Here is a 19,931-nt window from a genome sequence, read left to right as displayed (position 1 = left end):
TCAGCGTATGTTAGTGTTCTCCCCGGTCGCACCACCCAGAACTTTTCAGTAACCACCCGGCTGTTTTTAGGTGGGTACTAAACAGTTCACAATATAGGGGCTGCCACCCACCTACAGCTGGCATGGCATAAATAATATGCAGTGGGGGCTATATACAATAGAGGATCTGCAATGGATCAATGTATGACGGTGGATAGGCAGGGGAAGGGTAAAGAATACAGATAGTGTTGGATTTGCAGTGGGGCTGGGTATAATGGTGCATGTGCTGTGTACTGGCAGATATGCAGCAGGGGTGGCATACAATTGGGGGGATATGCTGTGCATGGTAAAGGATTTGCAGTTGTATTAGCAGAAAGTGATAGATTGTATGTGTGTATACTGCGATGACACAGGGGCCCTCACCTGCCTGTACATCATCCCCCTCACACAGTGAACAGGTTAGACTGGAATTTTGTGCACACGGCGGCGTCTATTTATCTGCTTTGTTTTGGATCACTCATATTACCAGCTCTACTTCTGTCAGTAAAAACAAGAAGCTGCTGTGGTGGCAGGGAAATGCATTGTACCTTACCACAAATGTTTAAACAGACAAATCCGTCACTCGGAATTTATATAGTAAAAACTTGTAACTAGCGGTAAGTTATCTGTGAGTGTTGTCAGAGAGAAGATAAAATAAAAATGTCTTCACCCCCCAGAATTCCATTAGCTGAGATAGCAGAACGATCAAATACTCTGTATGACCCCTAGAAAGGATCTTATGGAACGTTCATTTTGGAATATTTTATGTGAAAGGTGGGCAACCTATCTCTCATGTAATCTGGGAGAAAGTTTATATTCTCTGATGTTCACATAAGCACAAAAAGCTGGGAATATTTCCGTCTGAAAGGCATCGATTGGCAGCTGCCAGGATATACCAATTCCTATTGCCATACATGATGCCCCCCATCTTACACCATGAGAGGCATCTAGGAGACTAGGTGAGTGACATTCACCAGGCCCAGCACAGGTTATTCACCCAATCTCTATAAAGGGAGGCAGCTGTGTAACAAACTGGATGTAAAACAAGTTGGGTTCCATTTTACAGGGAAGATTATCAGTTTCTACAATTAGTCACAGCTCTGACATATGAAGCAATCAATGTAGATAAAATTGTCTGTTTTCTGACAGAATTGAGATAAATGTTTGTTTTACTTTTAACTTTTTTCAGCTTCAGTAACTAACTTCTAGCTGGAGCTTTGATGTGCGTTCTAATGACTAAACTGCTGTTTGATTTGTTATGTTTGATGTAACAAATTGTGTCACGCTTCATTTAGTCTCCTCTCAGCCTGCAGTGTTCTGCCATTCTCACAGCATAGAATATATAGAATGGGGACGGCTCTGTATGTCATATTTGCTGATCTATATGCAGCACGTGGGATCTATAATTACAGGGCAGAGTTGGGGTGTGACTCCTGGGAACCTCTGGATACTGCAGGTGACAAGCTGAATACCTGAAACCAGGTGTGAGAGTTACACCTCCTATCATAGTCTCTGTTATTGTACGGACAAGATTTAGGTTATATCAGCCCCCACAGGCAGCCAGCTGAGGACACATTGTATACAAAGCATGTCCTCCGTGTGTAACCTCATCTCCCCACTAGTCTCATTCTTTCTAGTTTGTGAATGGATTCTCCTGTGCTCACTGCTGAGTAGTAAATAAACCCAACCTTGAGCCGGTATCACTTGTATCATTTTACCTCTGATACCTAAAGATTTGGTAAATGCTGAACATTCTTAGCCTCTGACCGCTGAGACTAAAGTCTGCTTTGTATTCTTGTTTTGCTCAGCAATGTGACTGCAGTCCTGATGGGGGATGGTCTGTTTACTCCATTGCTTTGCATATTTGTCCTGAGGAACAATTGGGAAGAGCCTAGGCTTGTTACCCCTTTGTGTCTCCTGGCCAGTCATGTGACCCTCCTCTGCCGGAAGCAGCAAATATTAAACTGTTATAGAGATGTATGAATAAATGACCCGTATCACTGAACCTATGGAGCTGCATCTCTGAAATATTTTATTTCTGCTGGTTTTTGTTACTTCTGCCATTCATTCAGGAATTTGGCATTTAGCAGTTTTTTGGAGCCAGATTTGAGTTGGCCAACTAGTCATTGGTCATATAACTGTTGTGGGGTGCAGTATATGGACCAACACATAACATATGTATTGTAACACATAACACATAAGTGGTTACAAGCGCTAAGAGAAAGATCTATAATGATTGCATATCTCACAGATCAGTCACAGCTATTTACTTACTGTTACTTCACAGCTCCATGTCAAATTTATATTGAAAAGGACTAACCAGTACTGACCCCCATGACCGGGGTATGGCAATAATGGGTATATTGGTGGCTTGGTATGCCGTGTCCCTGTCTAAAGCTGCATACACACATGCAATTATAGTCCTTAGAAAGGTTCTTTCATGATCGTTTCCAAAGACTAAGCACTGCAGGATGCATGAAGGAGCGATGTACATACAGCACCGTGCAGAGGGGACATAACGGAGCGTAACCATGCAGCGCGCTCTCTCCCTTCCCCTGCATTACGATCGGTCGTCGTCTTTCATCCGTGTATCCGCCAGGACGGTCGTTCAGACAATGGGCGCTGTACATACACCACATTCTCATCTGATATTCACCCTGAGACGAATATTGGGCAAGAACCATTGGACGTGTGTATGTAGCTTAATATAAAGGTCACATCTGGAGGGCCCTCCATCTTCTGATATGAGAGAGATGTCTGTGTGCTGGCCTGTAACGGTTTCCTTTGTTATTATTACACAGATACAATTCATTTGATGGATATAGTAGGGTGGCCATGGTCTGGGCCGGTAGGACAGTTTGTCCCTGAGCACTATGTTTTGTTTCCTCCATCCCTGGAGAAGTTTATTGCCGGGGCCGAGACCAGACTATTGCCGGAATATTCTGACATCCCCGTATTTGTTAGTGAGAGGCAGTCAGCATGAAGAGTTAACATCAGCTGCACCGTGGGAGGCACTCCGCCAGACAGGACAGTAATTCTCTGAATGACTTTATTAAGTACTCTGTGGTGTTATTATAAAGTGAATGTTCACTTCATTGTCTGCTGTGTGGGCAGGAAATTGCTGTTTTGTTCATCTGGCTGTGATGTGGTTTCTAATCTATTCCTCCTACTTTTACCTCTATAAAGTCCCCCAGGTCCTCCGGAGTTGCACAGAGTTCATAGAGAAACATGGCATTGTGGACGGGATTTATCGGCTGTCTGGGATCGCCTCCAATATACAGAAACTACGGTAAGAGATTTGTCTCAATTCACTGGTGCCTGGCATGGAGACACAGCAATAATAATGGGGTATGGGGGGGTTACTATTATCAGACACAAAGCGCTGATTTATACACTCAGGTAGTGGGCACAATATCATACCCGGGTATACAGCTTTGTGTCGGTGTTATTGGATGGAGGACCACATGAAGATGATATGCTGTACACTAATATTTTCACAAGGATTGTTCACGCAGTAAACATTTATCTGCATTACCTCTCAATACATCTTCAGTATTTTGTACTAAATCTCTGTTTTATCGACCTGTTTAGACACGAGTTTGACTCGGAACAGATCCCAGACCTAACGAAAGATGTCTACATCCAGGATATTCACTGTGTCGGCTCCCTGTGTAAACTCTACTTTCGAGAACTCCCCAATCCATTGCTGACGTACCAACTCTATGAGAAGTTTTCTGTAAGTATATTTACCATTAGCAGATCTGATTCACCCAGGGGAATACAGGAGAACACTGCTACACTCTCCCCACATACACACAGCACCTGGGGTGTGCAATCCTACATTCACTTCTCTCACATACACAGCACTTGGGGTGTGCAATCCTACATTCACTTCTCTCACATACACAGCACTTGGGGTGTGCAATCCTACATTCACTTCTCTCACATACACAGCACCTGGGGTGTGCAATCCTACATTCACTTCTCTCACATACACAGCACTTGGGGTGTGCAATCCTACATTCACCTCTGTGACACATGCGTAGCACCAGGGGCGCGCAATCCTACATTCACCTCTCCCACATATACGGCACCTGGGGTGTGCAATCCTACATTCACCTCTCCCACATATACGGCACCTGGGGTGCGCAATCCTACATTCACCCCTCTCACATATACGGCCCCTTGGGTGCGCAATCTTCCATTCACCTCTCTGACACACGCGGCACCCGGGGCGTGCAATAATACATTCACCTCCCTCATATATACGGCACCTGGGGCGCACAATCCTACATTCACCTCTGTCACATATACGGCACCTGGGGTGCGCAAACCTACATTCCCCTCTCCAAAACACGCGCGGTGCCTTGGGTGCGCAATCTTCCATTCACCTCTCTGACACACGCGGCACCCAGGGCGTGCAATACTACATTCACCTCTCTGACATATACGGCACCTGGTGCGTGCAATCCTACATTCACCCCTCTCACATATACTCCTCAACTGATATAAATCTAACCTCGGGTGGACAACAACACACAACATTCCATTGTGGTATTATTTAGTTGACAAACCTGAAGTCAAAATGGAGAAGTGATGTGTGAAAAAACTAAATACACCCCCTATGTTGCAACGGCTTTTAGAAACACCTTTAGTAGCAAACATTTTGGCCAAATTCTGTTTGTGGGCATTCTTTTATGCACAGGTCTTCTAAGTCCTGACCTCAACCCAATCGAAATGCTGTGGTGAGACCTTTATTCAAGCCATTGCAGCATCTTAGTACTTAGATTTGCTGCTGAGCTTGGAATTATTGTCCGGTCACATGACTCATTTTCAGCCAAGCTTTATCTGTCACACAGATGGCCTCACATTGAACCCACTCCAGAATACTTTGGTCTACAAAGTGCCCCATGGCTGCAATGCAAGCCCAAATCATCCCTCTCCACCAATTTGGATGGTATGAAGTGTTTTATGAGATGGTATGAAGTGTTTTTGCCGATATGCTGTGTTTGGTTTTCACCAGACATCTCCATTTTGGACTTTCCTGTCTAAAGGACTTTGTTCGGATGCAACTTTGTAAATCTAAGTCGTGCAGCTTGGTTCTTATTTAAGGGGGTTTCTCCTGGCAATCCTTCCAAACAAGCCAAACATGTTCAGTGTTTTCCATCTGAGTTTGTATTTACCTCATTTTCAGACCTAATAATAAACAATAACCAGTCCCTATATCCTGATATGCAAAACCCTTCAATTGAGGAAATTAGTTTTTCTGACTGTAAATCACACACAGAATGTTCACAGCAGCATACACAAAGCCCAGAGTGTTCACTCTCGTATACAACATGTACAGAGCGCCCCGGAAGTTTCCTACACTCACCTGTGTGAGCATTGCTTGCCTCACCTGTACACAGCAGGATCACCTTGGATGTTAAGGGGCAGCACCGGCAACATGTAAAAGCTGCTGTGATGTCTTTGTATGTTTAGCTCCTTTTTATATTATAAAACCATGACAGAATATCGCACATGTGATACCACTACACATACAACTCCTGACATTTTGAGGAAGAAAGAGAAAGGGAAAATGTTTCCTCTTACAACCAGTAGGGTTCTGTCAGTCCATCAGTATACATTAATATTTGGGCTCTGATTGCAGAATAGAGACGTTGTTTCCCTTTACATTTGTGGCAGAGATGAATTTTGTGCGATGGGTCTCCTAATTTACACATTTATGTGCTTTACCTGACAGGATGCTGTGTCGGCTGCAACCGATGAAGAGCGACTAGTAAAGATTCATGATGTCATCCAGCAGCTGCCTCCTCCACATTACCGGTCAGTTCATGGCTTCTTCTCCTTTCCTTTATCAGCCTTATGAACCTTAGGATGGGTGAAATATTTCACCACACAGATCAGACAGATTCATTTATTGTCAGACATCAGGATGTATAAGCCCCAGGTAGCCCTCAATGTTTTGATTTGTTATAGATTTTTATTCATGAAATAAGGTATGTGTGATTTTCTGTAATGTAATCATCGTCTGGGACTTATTGGTCCCTGCTGCTGCCCCTGCGTTTAGCATGACGGAATGTGGAGGGAACAATCGTGAAAGAACTTGTCTGAAGGTTCAATAGCAGTTTATGCCGTAACCACCGCAAGTGCAAACTGCCATACACGCTCATTGAATTCACCGATTATTCTGCAACATTCACTCTGTGCGGCTGGAATTCATACAACATATATAATTTATCAGGCTGTGAAACTGATATCATTTGCCATTATTGAACTCGAGGGACCAGAAGTGACTTCTTGTGCAGAAATATAGCAGGCTCAGAATTTCATAGAGAGAGCAGAATAGGAGATATCGGCAGAGATGGGCAAAGTACGTAACAGGCTGGATTTGGTTTTCATCAGTCTAGAGATTGGTGATGGCTGCCCGCTCTATATATGACCAAATTCTGTAATAAACATCTCCTCTGAGTATTATATGACATCAGGAGGCAAGCCATCAGGACAGATAAGAATAATAATTCTAGTAATGGCCATGACTATAATATTGGGTTATGTACAGCTTTAGTTAAACATGATAAGAATCTCAGTGTTCTCCTTTCCATAATTTGCATTGCTAGGTTTTGTTTTTAGTGCAGTTATATTTTTATCTTATTCTCACATTATGTAACTTTATAGATATTTTAATTATATATTACACAATCTGTAGCTGGGTGTTATTCATTTTATGAGGATTTCATTCAATGCTCTAGTTAGAAGTATAATTGTCATTCTCTTCTAATTGCAGAACACTGGAGTTTCTTATGCGCCATTTATCCCGCCTTGCAACCTATTGCTCCATCACCAATATGCACACCAAGAACCTGGCTATTGTGTGGGCGCCCAACCTCCTCCGGTATGGGACTGTTACTTCTCGGTATGGTACACGACACAGGGTGGAAGGCCCGTCCATGCTTCTCTATTTCTTGTCTCTAACACCTAAGAATACAGCTGTAGGGAATTTTTCACACATTAATAACTACACAGAGTGTCCTATAATCCCAGGCAAGGGAGCCATGTACCAAGGGGAGCTCATAGACTCCAGCCATCCCGGCTAGAAGGAAGCCTACCCTGCTGGATGTGATTAGGAATCTGGCAGAAGCAGATGAACCACAATGATAAATACCTCCAAATTGTTCTTTGTGGTTGTCAGAAGGGAAGAATGCTATTACTGTTAATTGTCTTCCAGCTAAAATGGAAGACATAATTAAATATTGGTTCCTTTGATGTTAATGAATATTGTTTATTTTAACCAACATTATCTCCTTGGCAAATATGAAAATAAAATGGTTTTAGTTAAATTGCATGTGTAAGCAATACCCAAATGAATCCCCAAATTAGTGTGATGAGGAGTAAAAGCCAAAAACAGAAGTGGATTCCAGATTCAGAGAAATTCTGTCTCTTCAGCTTTTAAAGAAAAGAATGATCTGGCACCACACACCACCCCCCATAGGTTTCCCCTTTCACGTGTGCTTTGCTTGTGTTCTTTTCCTATACATTGTTCATTTCTTGCAGCAAGCATACTGCTTACCAGTCTATAAATTGGGTGAAATTTTCCATCCTCCCAAGTAACTCCCCGCACAGACACGGATCTCCTGGCATCACACATGGAGCCTTTATAGCTTTACCATATCCTATGTTTCTGTGTATGATCACTTCTATTTAGCTGAGCCAGTACGATGTACAGGATGCAGACCCTGCCCATGCCTTGGGGCACTGACCGTCCAACTCGGGATCCTATACCGAGTGCATATCAGATGCTAAAAACATTTTTGTGGTCAGCAGAACGGTTTCAGCTGAAATGAATTGAATTCTTTATTGAGCCAAATACTGAGACAGATGGATTTGTTTCCACATTGAGACAAACTTTTAATTCCTCTCAGTGTTGGAATTGTTCTTCCTCCTTTCTGACCCGTATCTGTCTCTCTCTTAGATCGAAGCAGATTGAGTCTGCGTGTTTCAGTGGGACCGCAGCGTTCATGGAGGTTCGCATCCAGTCCGTGGTGGTGGAATTCATCCTGAATCATGTGGAAGTTCTGTTCAGTCCTAAACTCAGCTCTGTCATACGTGATGGTGCAGGTGAGTTTATAGTTCTGGAAATTGCAGATATATCGGATCATCTCCAAGTAGGATGGTGCAATGTATGTAGTGCCTGCCGCAGGCCTGCCAGAATAGAAACACGGCCAATCCTGACTTGATTTTGAAGCTGTATGTTCCAGGTCCTTATCCTCACTTTCCTAATTAGCGAGTCCCCAACAGTTTACATACAGCCTATTCGTTCTGAGCACCTGAGAGGTGAACCCGTCCCTGTGGGTATTACGTGGCACAGAACAGATTAAAAAACAAAAATCCCTTAAAAACTATTTCTCATTTTTCTGCATTCCAGCTTTTATAGCCTGCAGGAAAATTATCACATGAGCCACTGGGGAATTCTGTTGAAATACAAGAATGAGAATGTAGTATACTGTGGGATCTCTATATGTGTCTAGCAGACATTAGCCACATCACATGACGTATTTTCACTTGCTCTCTCCATCTTTAGGTCACACATCTCTGTCACGGCCCAAGTCTCTTCTTGTTTCTTCACCATCCACAAAGCTCCTCAGCCTGGAAGAGGCTCAGGCGCGGACACAGGCACAGATTAACTCCCCAGTGGTGGCTGACAGCAAATATATAGAGGTGGGAGAAGGACCGGCCGCACTGCAGGGGAAGTTCCATACAGTCATTGACTTTCCATCCGAGAGGTAAGCATTGTATGGAGTAGGATTTGTAGTAAGGCCAAGTCTGCCATCTAGTGGAGGGGAAGTAGTCATGTAATACTTTACTGTATTAAAATATTTACATTAAGGGTTTTTTGATTGACCTTGCATGCAGCACCACCTGCTGGTGAAATTGAACATTGCAACATAACTAGAAAATTGAGCAATTTTCAAGGAAACAAATCTATTTTTTGTGTATTTTTTCCCCCCATACATTTCAGATAATAGGATAGAGAGGGGGTCTGCTGGAGCTGGGGACTCTTCCATGTTTGTAAAAAAAACCCAGGTTTAATAAAAGATTTCCAGATTGACATTGTTTCTTTGTTGGCAATAACAGATTTATGTTTGCCCTTTAAGGAAAAGACCTCCACCTAAGATGAAGAAGTCTCCGGTGGGCAGCTGGCGCTCCTTCTTCAACCTGGGAAAGTCTTCATCATCCTCCTCTATGTCAAAAAGGAAGCTAACGCGCAATCCAAGTGAACCCACCGAGATGAAGGCCATGGCAATGGCAGGTGAGGCATGGTGTCCGCTATATCGGCTTTGGCCCAGTTGATGTGCTGATGGCACAGGTCGGATATTTATCTGGAAATTGATTTTTGTCCTTGTAGGAGGAAGAGGTGATACAGGAACCATGCGCTCAGCTAAGAGTGAAGAGTCCCTGAGTTCTCTGCATGCCACGGACAGTAAGTCTAAAGCCGCAGCTTCCAATGCCTTGTAAAATGCTGAGAAGGAAAATGTTCCTTTTGTGATGCAAGGATCAGGCATTCAGAAACAGTACGTACACATTGGGCTCCATTTATAAATTATTCCCCCTCACTGACAGATGTTTGTATTTCTTAAGGTGAATCCTTTCAGTTTCCATTATAAATAATGACTGCTTCTGCCTTCTAGTGGCCAATCTCAGAAAGTACACAATAGGAAATGCTATCTGTGTAAGGGAATATTATGAACGAATCCAGAGCGAAAAGGGGAATAATTTATAAATAGAGCCCATGGAGATCTTCCAGTTTGTAAAGAAAAAAAAAACACTCTACTGCAGACTTGCTTCTTCTGTTTCATTTTGAACCCAGTGTGACATCTTTAAAAGATGGCAAGAGTATCACTTTAGCCAGTCTTGGGGTGGAATTGCCAGTGAGTTTAAAAAGCTTTCCTGGTAAGTGGTGCCCGTGGTGTCCCCCAGCGGTGATGGCAACATTTGTGTAACCTGGCGATGCTTGGCTGGCGTCTCTGTCCCCGGTGTGTGAATTTTAGGGAAGTGAACCCAGGGGCCGCTGATGCCAGCCGGCATGGCCCGGTAGAAAATGCAAGTATGTCACAAATATAAACCCATCAGCTGTTTCTTTTTTACCGTTTTTTGTTGGCAACACATTGATTGGTTCAGAAATAAATACTCCTGTATCTGAATAACCGATTAGAGGCAATCTATTGCTAAACAGAATCCAGATATATTCAGACATTTTTCAGTATAATTGGTTTTCCAGATTTATGTCTGATTTGGTTTCAATATTTAAGGCAGAAATGGGTCGTTTTCAATACTCTAATAAATACGATTGAAAACCCTCCCTGCACTGTGATTTGCTAACATCGGTGTCTGTACTTTTACAGTGGAATCCAAGCTTTTCCGGCCAAGGCGTCCGCGCTCCAGCAGTGATGCTCTGTCTGCTTCCTTTAATGGGGATCTGCGGGATGGATGTAACCGCTGCAATTCCTATGATAATCTTCCCCACGATCAGGACAGCGATGGCGATGAAGGACTTATCCATGTACCTGCCATGTTAAGTTCTCGTTCTCATGATGACGAGGATTTGAGTCCCCCTGACATTGGTGTGGCCAGTTTAGACTTTGACCCAATGTCCTTCCAGTGCAGCCCACCCAAGCTGGATAGCGATGGGCTGGATAGTAGCAATCTCTTCCATATAGACACCACTCCAGGCAGCAGCAAAGAGAGATTTCAAATTGGAGCACAAACCCCTGCCAGTGGCAACAGCTCGGAGCCCATGTCCCCCTTCCAGGAGAGGCTGGTCAGTCCGTTTCTAACCCCTGACCGTAGCCCGAGTGCAGACAAGTTTCCAAAACCCCCATCTTTTGCTGAGAAGGTTGTCCAAGCCCTTTCTCCAAAGGTGGGTCGCAAAGCAGTCCGATCTCCACCCCTAACAATTTCAGATCCTGTCACAGTCACACTACCCAGTCGGGTGTCAGAAATGATTGGTGGTATCCCTGTTGCCAGCAGAGTTTCCCAGTCTCTCCTATGGTACAAGGAAAGTCCTATCAGAGATTTGGGCACTTCGCAAACTGACATATACAAATCTGGAGACCTTGGATTTGGCCAGCTCTCTATTGCAACAGAGTCTCCAGGAACTATGGACTCTGCGTTTATCTCTCATTGGAATATTGGTGGAGCAGAGAGAGAAGAAAGAGTGGAGAACATTTCACCAGACACATCTCATGTTATATGCAGCACGGATCTGATATATACGGACAACAGTAACCAGGAATTTAACACCGGTAACAAGGCCGGATTATCTCTGAGGGAGGAAGCTGAATTGCCAGGAATAGAACAGAATTTGTCGGTCCCTGCTGTGCCGACACCTCCAGGTATGTAGCAATCTGCACAAAAATCTATTTACTTAGATAAAAGGTTGGTTTTGGACTTGAAATCTGCAATGATATCAGTGCCAATATTGATGCTATTGCTCACAAAAGTAGGAAATGTGTATACTGCAAGAGAACCAACCAAATGGCTCTAAAGTACAGCACCCGCTACAACCAAAGTGTAAATATAGTTTTACAATAAGAAGTTACCTCCTTCAATGTTACTGTGTGTTAGCAGAAACGTTTCACATTTAGTGACAAATGTAGAGCTTGCCATACATCCAGAACGCCTTGACCAATTACAGAGCATATTGTATTATAAAATAAACCAATGATTGGGCAAAGAGAGAAGACATACAAACAAAGATTGGTGCATCACCGACCATTAGTACACCCCCTACAGGCTGCCTGCAGAAAACTACAGGAGGGGCAGAGACAAGACCAGTCACCCTGCACATAGAGAGAGAGTGGCAGTAACTGGTCTTTATTGCAAAGCCTTTAATCAGAAGGATTCCAGTTAGAATATTAATGGCTCTTGTATCAGGAAATATTTACTTATCCCAAGCTTCAGCTTTAAGGCAGGGGTTTGTTCTCCATTTGGCCCTAATTGATGGAGGAGGATGAGAACCAACAATCGTGTGAAGCAAGTAATTATAATACCATTTCATTACCTGAAAAGTCAGATTGTATTTAAAAAGTCATTAGGAAAATAAATCTCTTTTCTAAGGTTTTTATAATAGCCAATACATTTCATAACAAGACCAAGTTGTTCCCTCAAGGATCTGCCATGGTTCTTGGCCACACAGGAATCAGTGGGAGTTCCTAACAAGAGACGGATGAGAACAGATGATAGCGATCCTTTAGCACTCAGGTGTACAGGAACCAAAGAAGCCGTATTAACTGGCCCCTGGTCCTGCTGCTCTGTATTCCCATCTTGTTGCCCCAGGGCCTTACAGAGCATTGGACAGAATGTGGTCACATGAATTCCAAATACTTTTCTGGAGACTCCCGGAATAAGGCAATGTCATTCACCCAGCTGGAGCCCCTTCATTAGACATTATAGGTAATAGAGGAGGCCCTGTAAAAGTTAGAGCATGAGGAAGTTATTATTATTATTATTATTATTAGGGAGTGCTTGTAGCGGGTAGGATTACCAGGTGATGAAATTTACTGCAACAATTTCTCTGAATAGTAATAGCACACACACAATTGTACAAATATGTTTGGGAGCATTTGCAATATGATCAGTAGCTGTGTACACAATTCTGACAAAACATTGCCTCTATTTCCAGGTTCGTGTGTCATGGAGTCTCCTATGGATCCAGTCCCTGTCACTACGGTTTCCTTCATCCCTCCTCCACCCCCTCCAAAAAATGCTGCCCGGATGCTGGCGCTGGCACTAGCCGAATCAGCCCAACAAGTTACTTCTCAGAAGAGATCACCCTACCTCCAATTCATGGATTTACCACTGCCCCCTCCACCAGAGGAAGAGCCGCCACCAGAGCTGCCTCCACAAAACTTTTCTCCACAAAACTTTTCTCCACCACTAACTGCCAACACTGAGATGAATCCTGCCATCACCTCGGAGGCCACCGCCAGCACCAGCCCATCATTCTCCATCACCAATATCCACTACAGTCCTGTGAGATGCCAGAACCCAATGCCAGCACCACATCCATCAGCCATAACCCCAGGACTAAGCCCTTCCACTCAGGTACAACAATATCTCACATTATTTAGGACACTTCCCTGTTCTCCCTAGAATTTGTTTTTAGCCGGGTGGTCAAAGTGGGTGAATCAACACAAGACAAATTCATTGTTCCCATTTGTTAGTGCCACAGGTGTTCAATAACCCCCCCATAAACTCCCTGCTCATTCTTTTTCAAACTTTGTAATGTCCCATTAATAAGCACCATTCTTCCATCATTCTTCTATTCTTTTATTTTGACCCGGCTTCCTAGTTTCCCATGCATGTTTTATAATCACATCCAGTAATAACATAACCAATGTTTGTGATCATTTAAGTTTAGTCCACAGTAATAGTATAAACAGTATAAGCGTTTACCACTCCCAAGTGCCGCCTGATAACCGCTAGTTGGTACCTGGTGCTAACTGCTGGGCTTTCTCAGGTGTTTTCAAGTGACTTTTTTTCTTGCAAATACCTTAAAATGCTTCCATGGTGGTGACAAGTTGTTCAGTTTCAAGTCTATGGAGATGGCTGGGGTAGCATTTTGAATGTTGCATATAGGACCTGAAAAAATATGCATCAATGCTACTGCCTGAGAAAAAGGACAAAAATCTAAACTATTTGTTACAAAGCCAATCATTTTTTGTTTTTCTTTTTTTGCAAGAAGCAGTTAAACCATTAATGTGAACTAAGTTTAATACATTAATCCTACATTTTAGTAAACCAGGGTCCTCATGTGGGCAGAAAATTGATCTGTACTGGAGCTTAGTGACCCCCTCTCAGTATGGTGATAGTTCAATGTAAAAGCAAGCGTACAGTGGGTCCCTAGGTTGTAAGTTTTTTATTCTGCTTCCAGAAGATGGGAAGAAGGAAATATACAAAGAATAAATCCTCCCCTCTATGCCAGCTCTCTCCAAACAGCCCAGCATGTGGTTGTCTGATAACAGCCAGGTGGTGCGCCCGGCTACAAAGGGCCGGAGAGAATGCTGCATTTGAATTGAAGAATTTAGTTTTTTAGTACACAGAACCTTAAGGTAAAAACCCTAAGACCACAAATACAAGTTACCTGCAATCTAATATGTTATATTTATTGTGATATTCCAAGCATGTGCCACACTAAAAATAGTTCAGTTTGAATGCACGGTGCATTTGTTGTTTGAACCCAATGTGATCATACAAGCAGCTGGCGGCACATCCCGGGCTATCTAGTGTTATAAGCATGGCATGTTGATGCATGTGTGGTGAGCTGCAATATTACAGCAGTACATGTGAATGGGCTCTCAGGGAAAAGGATCATTAGTTGGTTTCTAATTCCTAATGCTGGCCTTGATTTGGGAGTTTGCACATATAAGGGTGATAGGCTGACTTTTTTCATTATTGGGAATTCAATTTGTTCATCCATAATGTTTGTGCATTACATTTTAGGTGCCAGGACCCATTCCCCCTGAAGACATGCCACTGCCAGGGCCTAGTGATGTGAATCCCACCTTCCCTACTGAAGCTTTCACTCCACCTCTTTCCTCTGATAAGCCCAGTCCGAGGCCTCACCTTCACCAGCGCTCGGAGTCTTTTCCTTCACACTCAACACAAAGCTCTACTCCACCAGCTCCACCTGTCCGCACCATGGAGAGTCGCCTGGCCACGGCCCTGCACTCCAATTACAATGAAGCAATTACAGCCAGCAATTACCACTCCTTCCTAAACACAATGATGCTGCCATCTTCCCTGGAGGACGCACTGCCCAGACACAACTATTCAGCTCCTATGAAGTCTGAGAATATGATGGAGCAAGGAGCCAGCTACAGACATCCATATCCATCCCAAGCCAAAGCAGAAGACAAAGCTGAAATGGCAGATGCCTACCGCCTGTATCCATCTAGTAAGCCGGAAAACACAGAGCCTGGATATCGTCATCATGCTCAGATGAAACCAGAGAATCTTAATGACACCTACGACACGTTAATGCATCATAAAGTATCAGCAATTCCTAAGTCCTACAGAGCTGACACTTTACATCTGCAGCCATATTCCACCCGCTGTGAAACTCCCTCCTCCAATTCCACCCTTTATGGCACCTATACAACCCAAGCCAAGCACTCGGGAGTGCAGCATTCCCGCACAAGAAATCGGTCAGACTATGTGGGATCTATGAGTCCAGGTCTACGGAGTTACTCGGAAGACTCTCCCCCTTATCCTACCATAAGGCGGGTACAGTCTTTGCATGTGCCTATGCAACCACCACCTCCCCCCGTACGTGCAGTCCCTATTTCCAGAACTGAGGTCCCTCCAGATGAAGAGCCTGCCTACTGCCCTCGCCCAGTCTACCAGTATAAAGCATGTCCATCCTTCAATTCCTCTTCAGATTATCATGTCACTCAGCTTCAGCCTTACTTTGAGAATGGGAGGGTACATTATCGATATAGTCCCTATTCTGGGGGAACAACATATTACTCCTCTGATGGAACCTTTTATGATATGGACCCTTATAGCACCTTGCGTTTACGGCAGTTTCACCTCTATCCAAACCGTGATTTTGCTTCTTATACCATGAGACACCAGCCCAAGTCCACATATCGATCACAAGGCCTTGCACCATATCCAAGAGGAACTCTACGTGAGCACAATTTTATCAGTCGAGATGTGCCTCCAGAACATCCTCGGCCTCTTCATATCTCCTGGGATATGGAGGATATGGACAGATACAGGCTCCAGTCTCTAAGAAGAGAGACCAAGTCACGTCAGAGGTCCAAGGGACCAGTCATGTCTCAGTATGATAATGTCACTCCATCCGTAGTGGAAGATATAGCAGGTTTAGATGTGATTCATCTCAGAAGCCGCTCTGACCCAGGAAAGACGCCTGGTCTTCTAAGTGTTGCTGAATCAAAAGATAGCCGATATCCTGGAAGAACAGAAGGTGATGAGCGACTGGCACCTCCTCCCCCTCCATACGGAAATGGGCATCAAGATAGGCCATCCCTGCCACAGAAGCAGAGTGGCATGAGTAGGAGTAGATTACAGCATGAGGTAAACCCTGAGCATCGGACTCCACCCCAGCACGATACTGGACATAGGCAAACTTCTGATGGAAGAAATGGTCCACCATTCCCACCCGTAGAGTACAACTCCAAGTCCATGCCAATGCCTTCTGATCATGCATCTTATCATTCCTCCAACAATAAGTGCAATGTGAACCCACAAGAACCAGTAAGGCTCAATCACAAGGATATGAGACTGGCGGAAGATAAAGACCGGTCACTTGCCAGGCCCGCTGACAATTCTCACAGAGACTGTTACAGAGAGGACACTGCTCAGTTTGCCTCTAATACCGCTCCTCCGAAGCCAGAGAGGAGCCACAGCCTGAGAGGCCATAATCCTGAGACTTTAGAAAGAGAACCCGCTATCTTTTATCCATATCAAACACTCCATAGCAAGCTACATAGCTCTATAACTGCACTATCCCAATATGATAATGTGGCTGATTACCATTCCATACCCCATCATCGATCAACGAGCCAATCTACTACTCCGAATGCCTTCCCCCTTTCACACGCTCGGACCTATGCCACGGCACTTGGCCAAGGAGCCTTTCTAGCTAGCGAGTTATCCATGCAAAGGCCGGAGGCCAAAGTCCATGCAGAGTAAGGTTCTGCCAGGAAGGGAGGGTATAAGGTGGAGAGGACTTCATTCTTATTAGGCAGACCCCTGCTGGACAGTGGACTGTTTTATTTTTTCAAAAGATGAGAAAAATAAATAAATAAAAAAGAATACCAAATCGTAGATGCTATACACAATAACTTCAGTACAGAATCACACAACTAGCAATATACACGGACAACTGCACTCCACTCCATTGTTAGATAACTGTTTTTATGTTGTAAAAGGTGATGTCATAAATCCTGTAACATTCGTTCCCCCTCCCCTTGGTGTCCTTCCTAGATGTGAGGAAGGAACGCAGAGAGGAATAAAGGACTTCTATTTAATCCATATTGGGTTTGTTGTGTATATGAAACATTATGATGATGTTCCTTAACCCTGTGGTACATTTTATGTTAATATCGCCTCTTGAAGTGGCATCTTTATCCAGAGATATCTTTATGTATAAAGGGCAAGTTATGGAATATAAATGAACCAATAACTCAGAGCATGTGTATTGTAGGCCCACATTCCTAGTGCTCCTCTCGTTCTGTGAACCTGCACAGATCAATGGTCTGCTCGGGATTTCCTTCTGTAACTATTTCTGCAGGAAGGAGCATCCATATCACCTTGTAACTGACTAGAAAACTCTGCAAACCATCCCGTAGCTATAAAGTGTATATTGAAAACTTTGGGCCCTCCCATTATCTCCTCTTCACTTTTCTCAGTGTGGCATGAAAATAATAAAGCGTGTAACAAAGACCGATCTCCCCCAGTCAGTTACATCCTCACCGCACTAATATAGCCATATACCAGAATTCTGTGTATCTGTTACTGTGTTAAACACTATTTCGATAGTAAACTCGTCTGTTTCAGACAGATTTGCAGAAAAAATATATATATTTTTGACTGTTGTATTCTTGGAATAAAGTTCTCCTCATATCAGAATTTTGCAGTTAATTCCATGCACAGCGACCCTCAATAAACATTTGTGTAATACATTATTTCCTTTAGTGTTGATGCTGCCTGGTCCGTCCTGTGTTGTGTACAGACATGCAATGACGTGAATGTTTTCTGTGATCATGCAATGATGTGAATGTTTTCTGTGATCATACAATGACGTGAATGTTTTCTGTGATCATGCAATGACGTGAATGTTTTCTACGGCCATGGTGTCTAATGGCTTTTGGGTGCCTTTAAAAATATATCTAGGAGAACCTACCGCCATTGCTTCCATGGAGAGATAAATACACAAACTGTTAGTGGTACATTGCTATCATTTCTCTGTATTGGAGATTAAAAATGGCTGAAATTGTCAGAAAAGTGCAGAGTTTGCAGCCACAGTCATGAGATTAAATTCTGGCCAGATGTAGGTTATATACAGATTTGGGGTTGAATAAAAGGGTTCTAACAGGGCTACCCCCTCCATCTCTTGCCTCTAGAATTCATATGAAAAGATGTTTTATATATTTAGATCATAACTATACGTCTGCCTGACTTAACAGCTGTTGAAAACGAACCCCATTTACACTGACCTGTCCCTGTTCTATACTGATGGGCCAAATGTTGCGGCTTCCAATGATTTTGATAGCTGAGGGGAATGATCAGGCGGGCGAGTGTTTTATTGTAGATGGGAAATCGCCTGATCCCAAATTCTTAAAATAAAGCCTTGCATCTGCTTTTGCAGAAAAAAAATGTATTTGCTATATGAAGTTCATTGTTATTAAAATACGGTTTCCTTTCAGTCTGCAGATTCTGTTTCTAAGATTGTTAGAAAATGCAGGCATTGCTTCTGTGCAATATGGCGACCTGAGGGCATTTTGTACAATTTTGGTGTGTGGAGTCACCCCGACCGATATCACATCCTGATTGTGTGTCTGGCTCACCCAGAAGTCAGAATTTAGGAGCCTTATTAGGTTTTTTGATTTTTTAGGTTGGATATTTTAATCTATGAGAAAAAAAAATATGGCTGTAAATAAAATAAGTTGCTATAGGGTACAGATGAGGCTTATGGCTAAGTAAGCAGTTTTGAATTCCTGGCACAACTTTGTGCACTGACAGAGAAATCCTGGTTCAGGTTCACTGGGAAATCTGCAGCATCAAAAAAACTCAGAACTAGGAAATTCTAAAATTGGTTCCACAACAAAAATGTAGTAAATGTGGTAAATGGAGACACGCAATATTCTGCACTCCTACAGACTCCAATACAATAAGCATTACAACACAGAACTTGATATGGAAACAGGCTTTGTACTGACTGACTTCTTGTCATTTATTGTACAGCGCTGCATAATATGTTGGCGCTATATAAATCCTGTTAAAATAATTTATTTTTTGCAGAGGAGGCCATAAGGTAAATATGTTGGTTATAATCTTGGAGCTAAGTGCAGGTCGTTGTATAGGCCGTGCAAATATTTTATAACTGAGCGGAACGAATGTGCAGACCCGCAGCACCCAGATGGGACCCCCATAAAGTGAAATGCGTTGTATTAGCATTCAATAGAATGGAACCGTAACACAAAATTACACATATGGGTAAAGTACTAGATGTCGGCCATCTACTGATAATGAATAGGTAGTGTTATTATTACCAATTATTTGGTCTGGGAGCCAAAGCCTTTCCTCTCCAAAGATTGGACTCGGTATTATAGAGAAAAAGAGGGAAAGCAAAGTAGGCTTTTTAAGGCAATAGGAGACTTATTATGTGTAAAATTACTATAATTTATTGTTATATACAAATACAAAATGAAAGTATTGTATTGTCCACACTAATTTTGGTCAGTAGGGAAAGTTACAAACTTGCGTATAGTTCACAGATTAGAGGACGGGGTATTGTAGTATATCTCTTACAATTCCCTTTTCCTCCTCAGAGCATCCAAACGTCTATTGCTATCCCAATCATCTAATAAAGCATCACTACCTGACACAATTCTCCCTTCTGTATCTCCCTTCCTATTACTATATTGTATAATGTACATGTATTTGAACTATGATTGTAATCATATTATTACTGCAATTTCAGGGTCTCTGTATTTCCTAAGGAAGCCCTCACAGGTGAAATGCGTTGGGTGGGACCCCGCTCTCTAATCTGTGAACTATACGCAAGTTTGTAACTTTCCCTACTGACCAAAATTAGTGTGGACAATACAATACTTTCATTGTGTGTATATTGATTATCAATTTAATACGTTTTTAAAGGTTTT

The 19,931-nt window shown here is 43.0% G+C and overlaps 1 protein-coding gene across 7 annotated transcripts in view; it reads left to right on the top strand.

Moving 5' to 3' along the window:
• The window catches only part of ARHGAP32 (Rho GTPase activating protein 32), a 111,697-nt gene extending 93,225 nt beyond the window's left edge, over positions 1-18,472 (top strand). For 5 of the 7 annotated variants that reach the window (XM_072427039.1, XM_072427037.1, XM_072427040.1 and 2 more), the window contains 11 exons: positions 3,205-3,307; positions 3,610-3,754; positions 5,762-5,844; positions 6,806-6,934; positions 7,991-8,136; positions 8,600-8,801; positions 9,174-9,328; positions 9,425-9,499; positions 10,422-11,411; positions 12,701-13,122; positions 14,521-18,472. In XM_072427039.1, the coding sequence (XP_072283140.1) occupies positions 3,205-3,307; positions 3,610-3,754; positions 5,762-5,844; positions 6,806-6,934; positions 7,991-8,136; positions 8,600-8,801; positions 9,174-9,328; positions 9,425-9,499; positions 10,422-11,411; positions 12,701-13,122; positions 14,521-16,737 (4,667 nt within the window). In that variant the 3' untranslated portion in view covers positions 16,738-18,472. The remainder of the gene's footprint in view (positions 1-3,204; positions 3,308-3,609; positions 3,755-5,761; positions 5,845-6,805; positions 6,935-7,990; positions 8,137-8,599; positions 8,802-9,173; positions 9,329-9,424; positions 9,500-10,421; positions 11,412-12,700; positions 13,123-14,520) is intronic. The other 2 variants (XM_072427041.1, XM_072427038.1) reach the window with 1 other exon arrangement.
• Positions 18,473-19,931: the final 1,459 nt, after the last annotated feature.

Source organism: Pyxicephalus adspersus, chromosome 11, assembly GCF_032062135.1.
Source record: "Pyxicephalus adspersus chromosome 11, UCB_Pads_2.0, whole genome shotgun sequence".
NCBI classification, from domain to species: domain Eukaryota; kingdom Metazoa; phylum Chordata; class Amphibia; order Anura; family Pyxicephalidae; genus Pyxicephalus; species Pyxicephalus adspersus.
The sequence above is the reverse complement of the archived record's forward strand: the minus strand, read 5'-3'. Positions and strand labels throughout refer to the sequence as shown.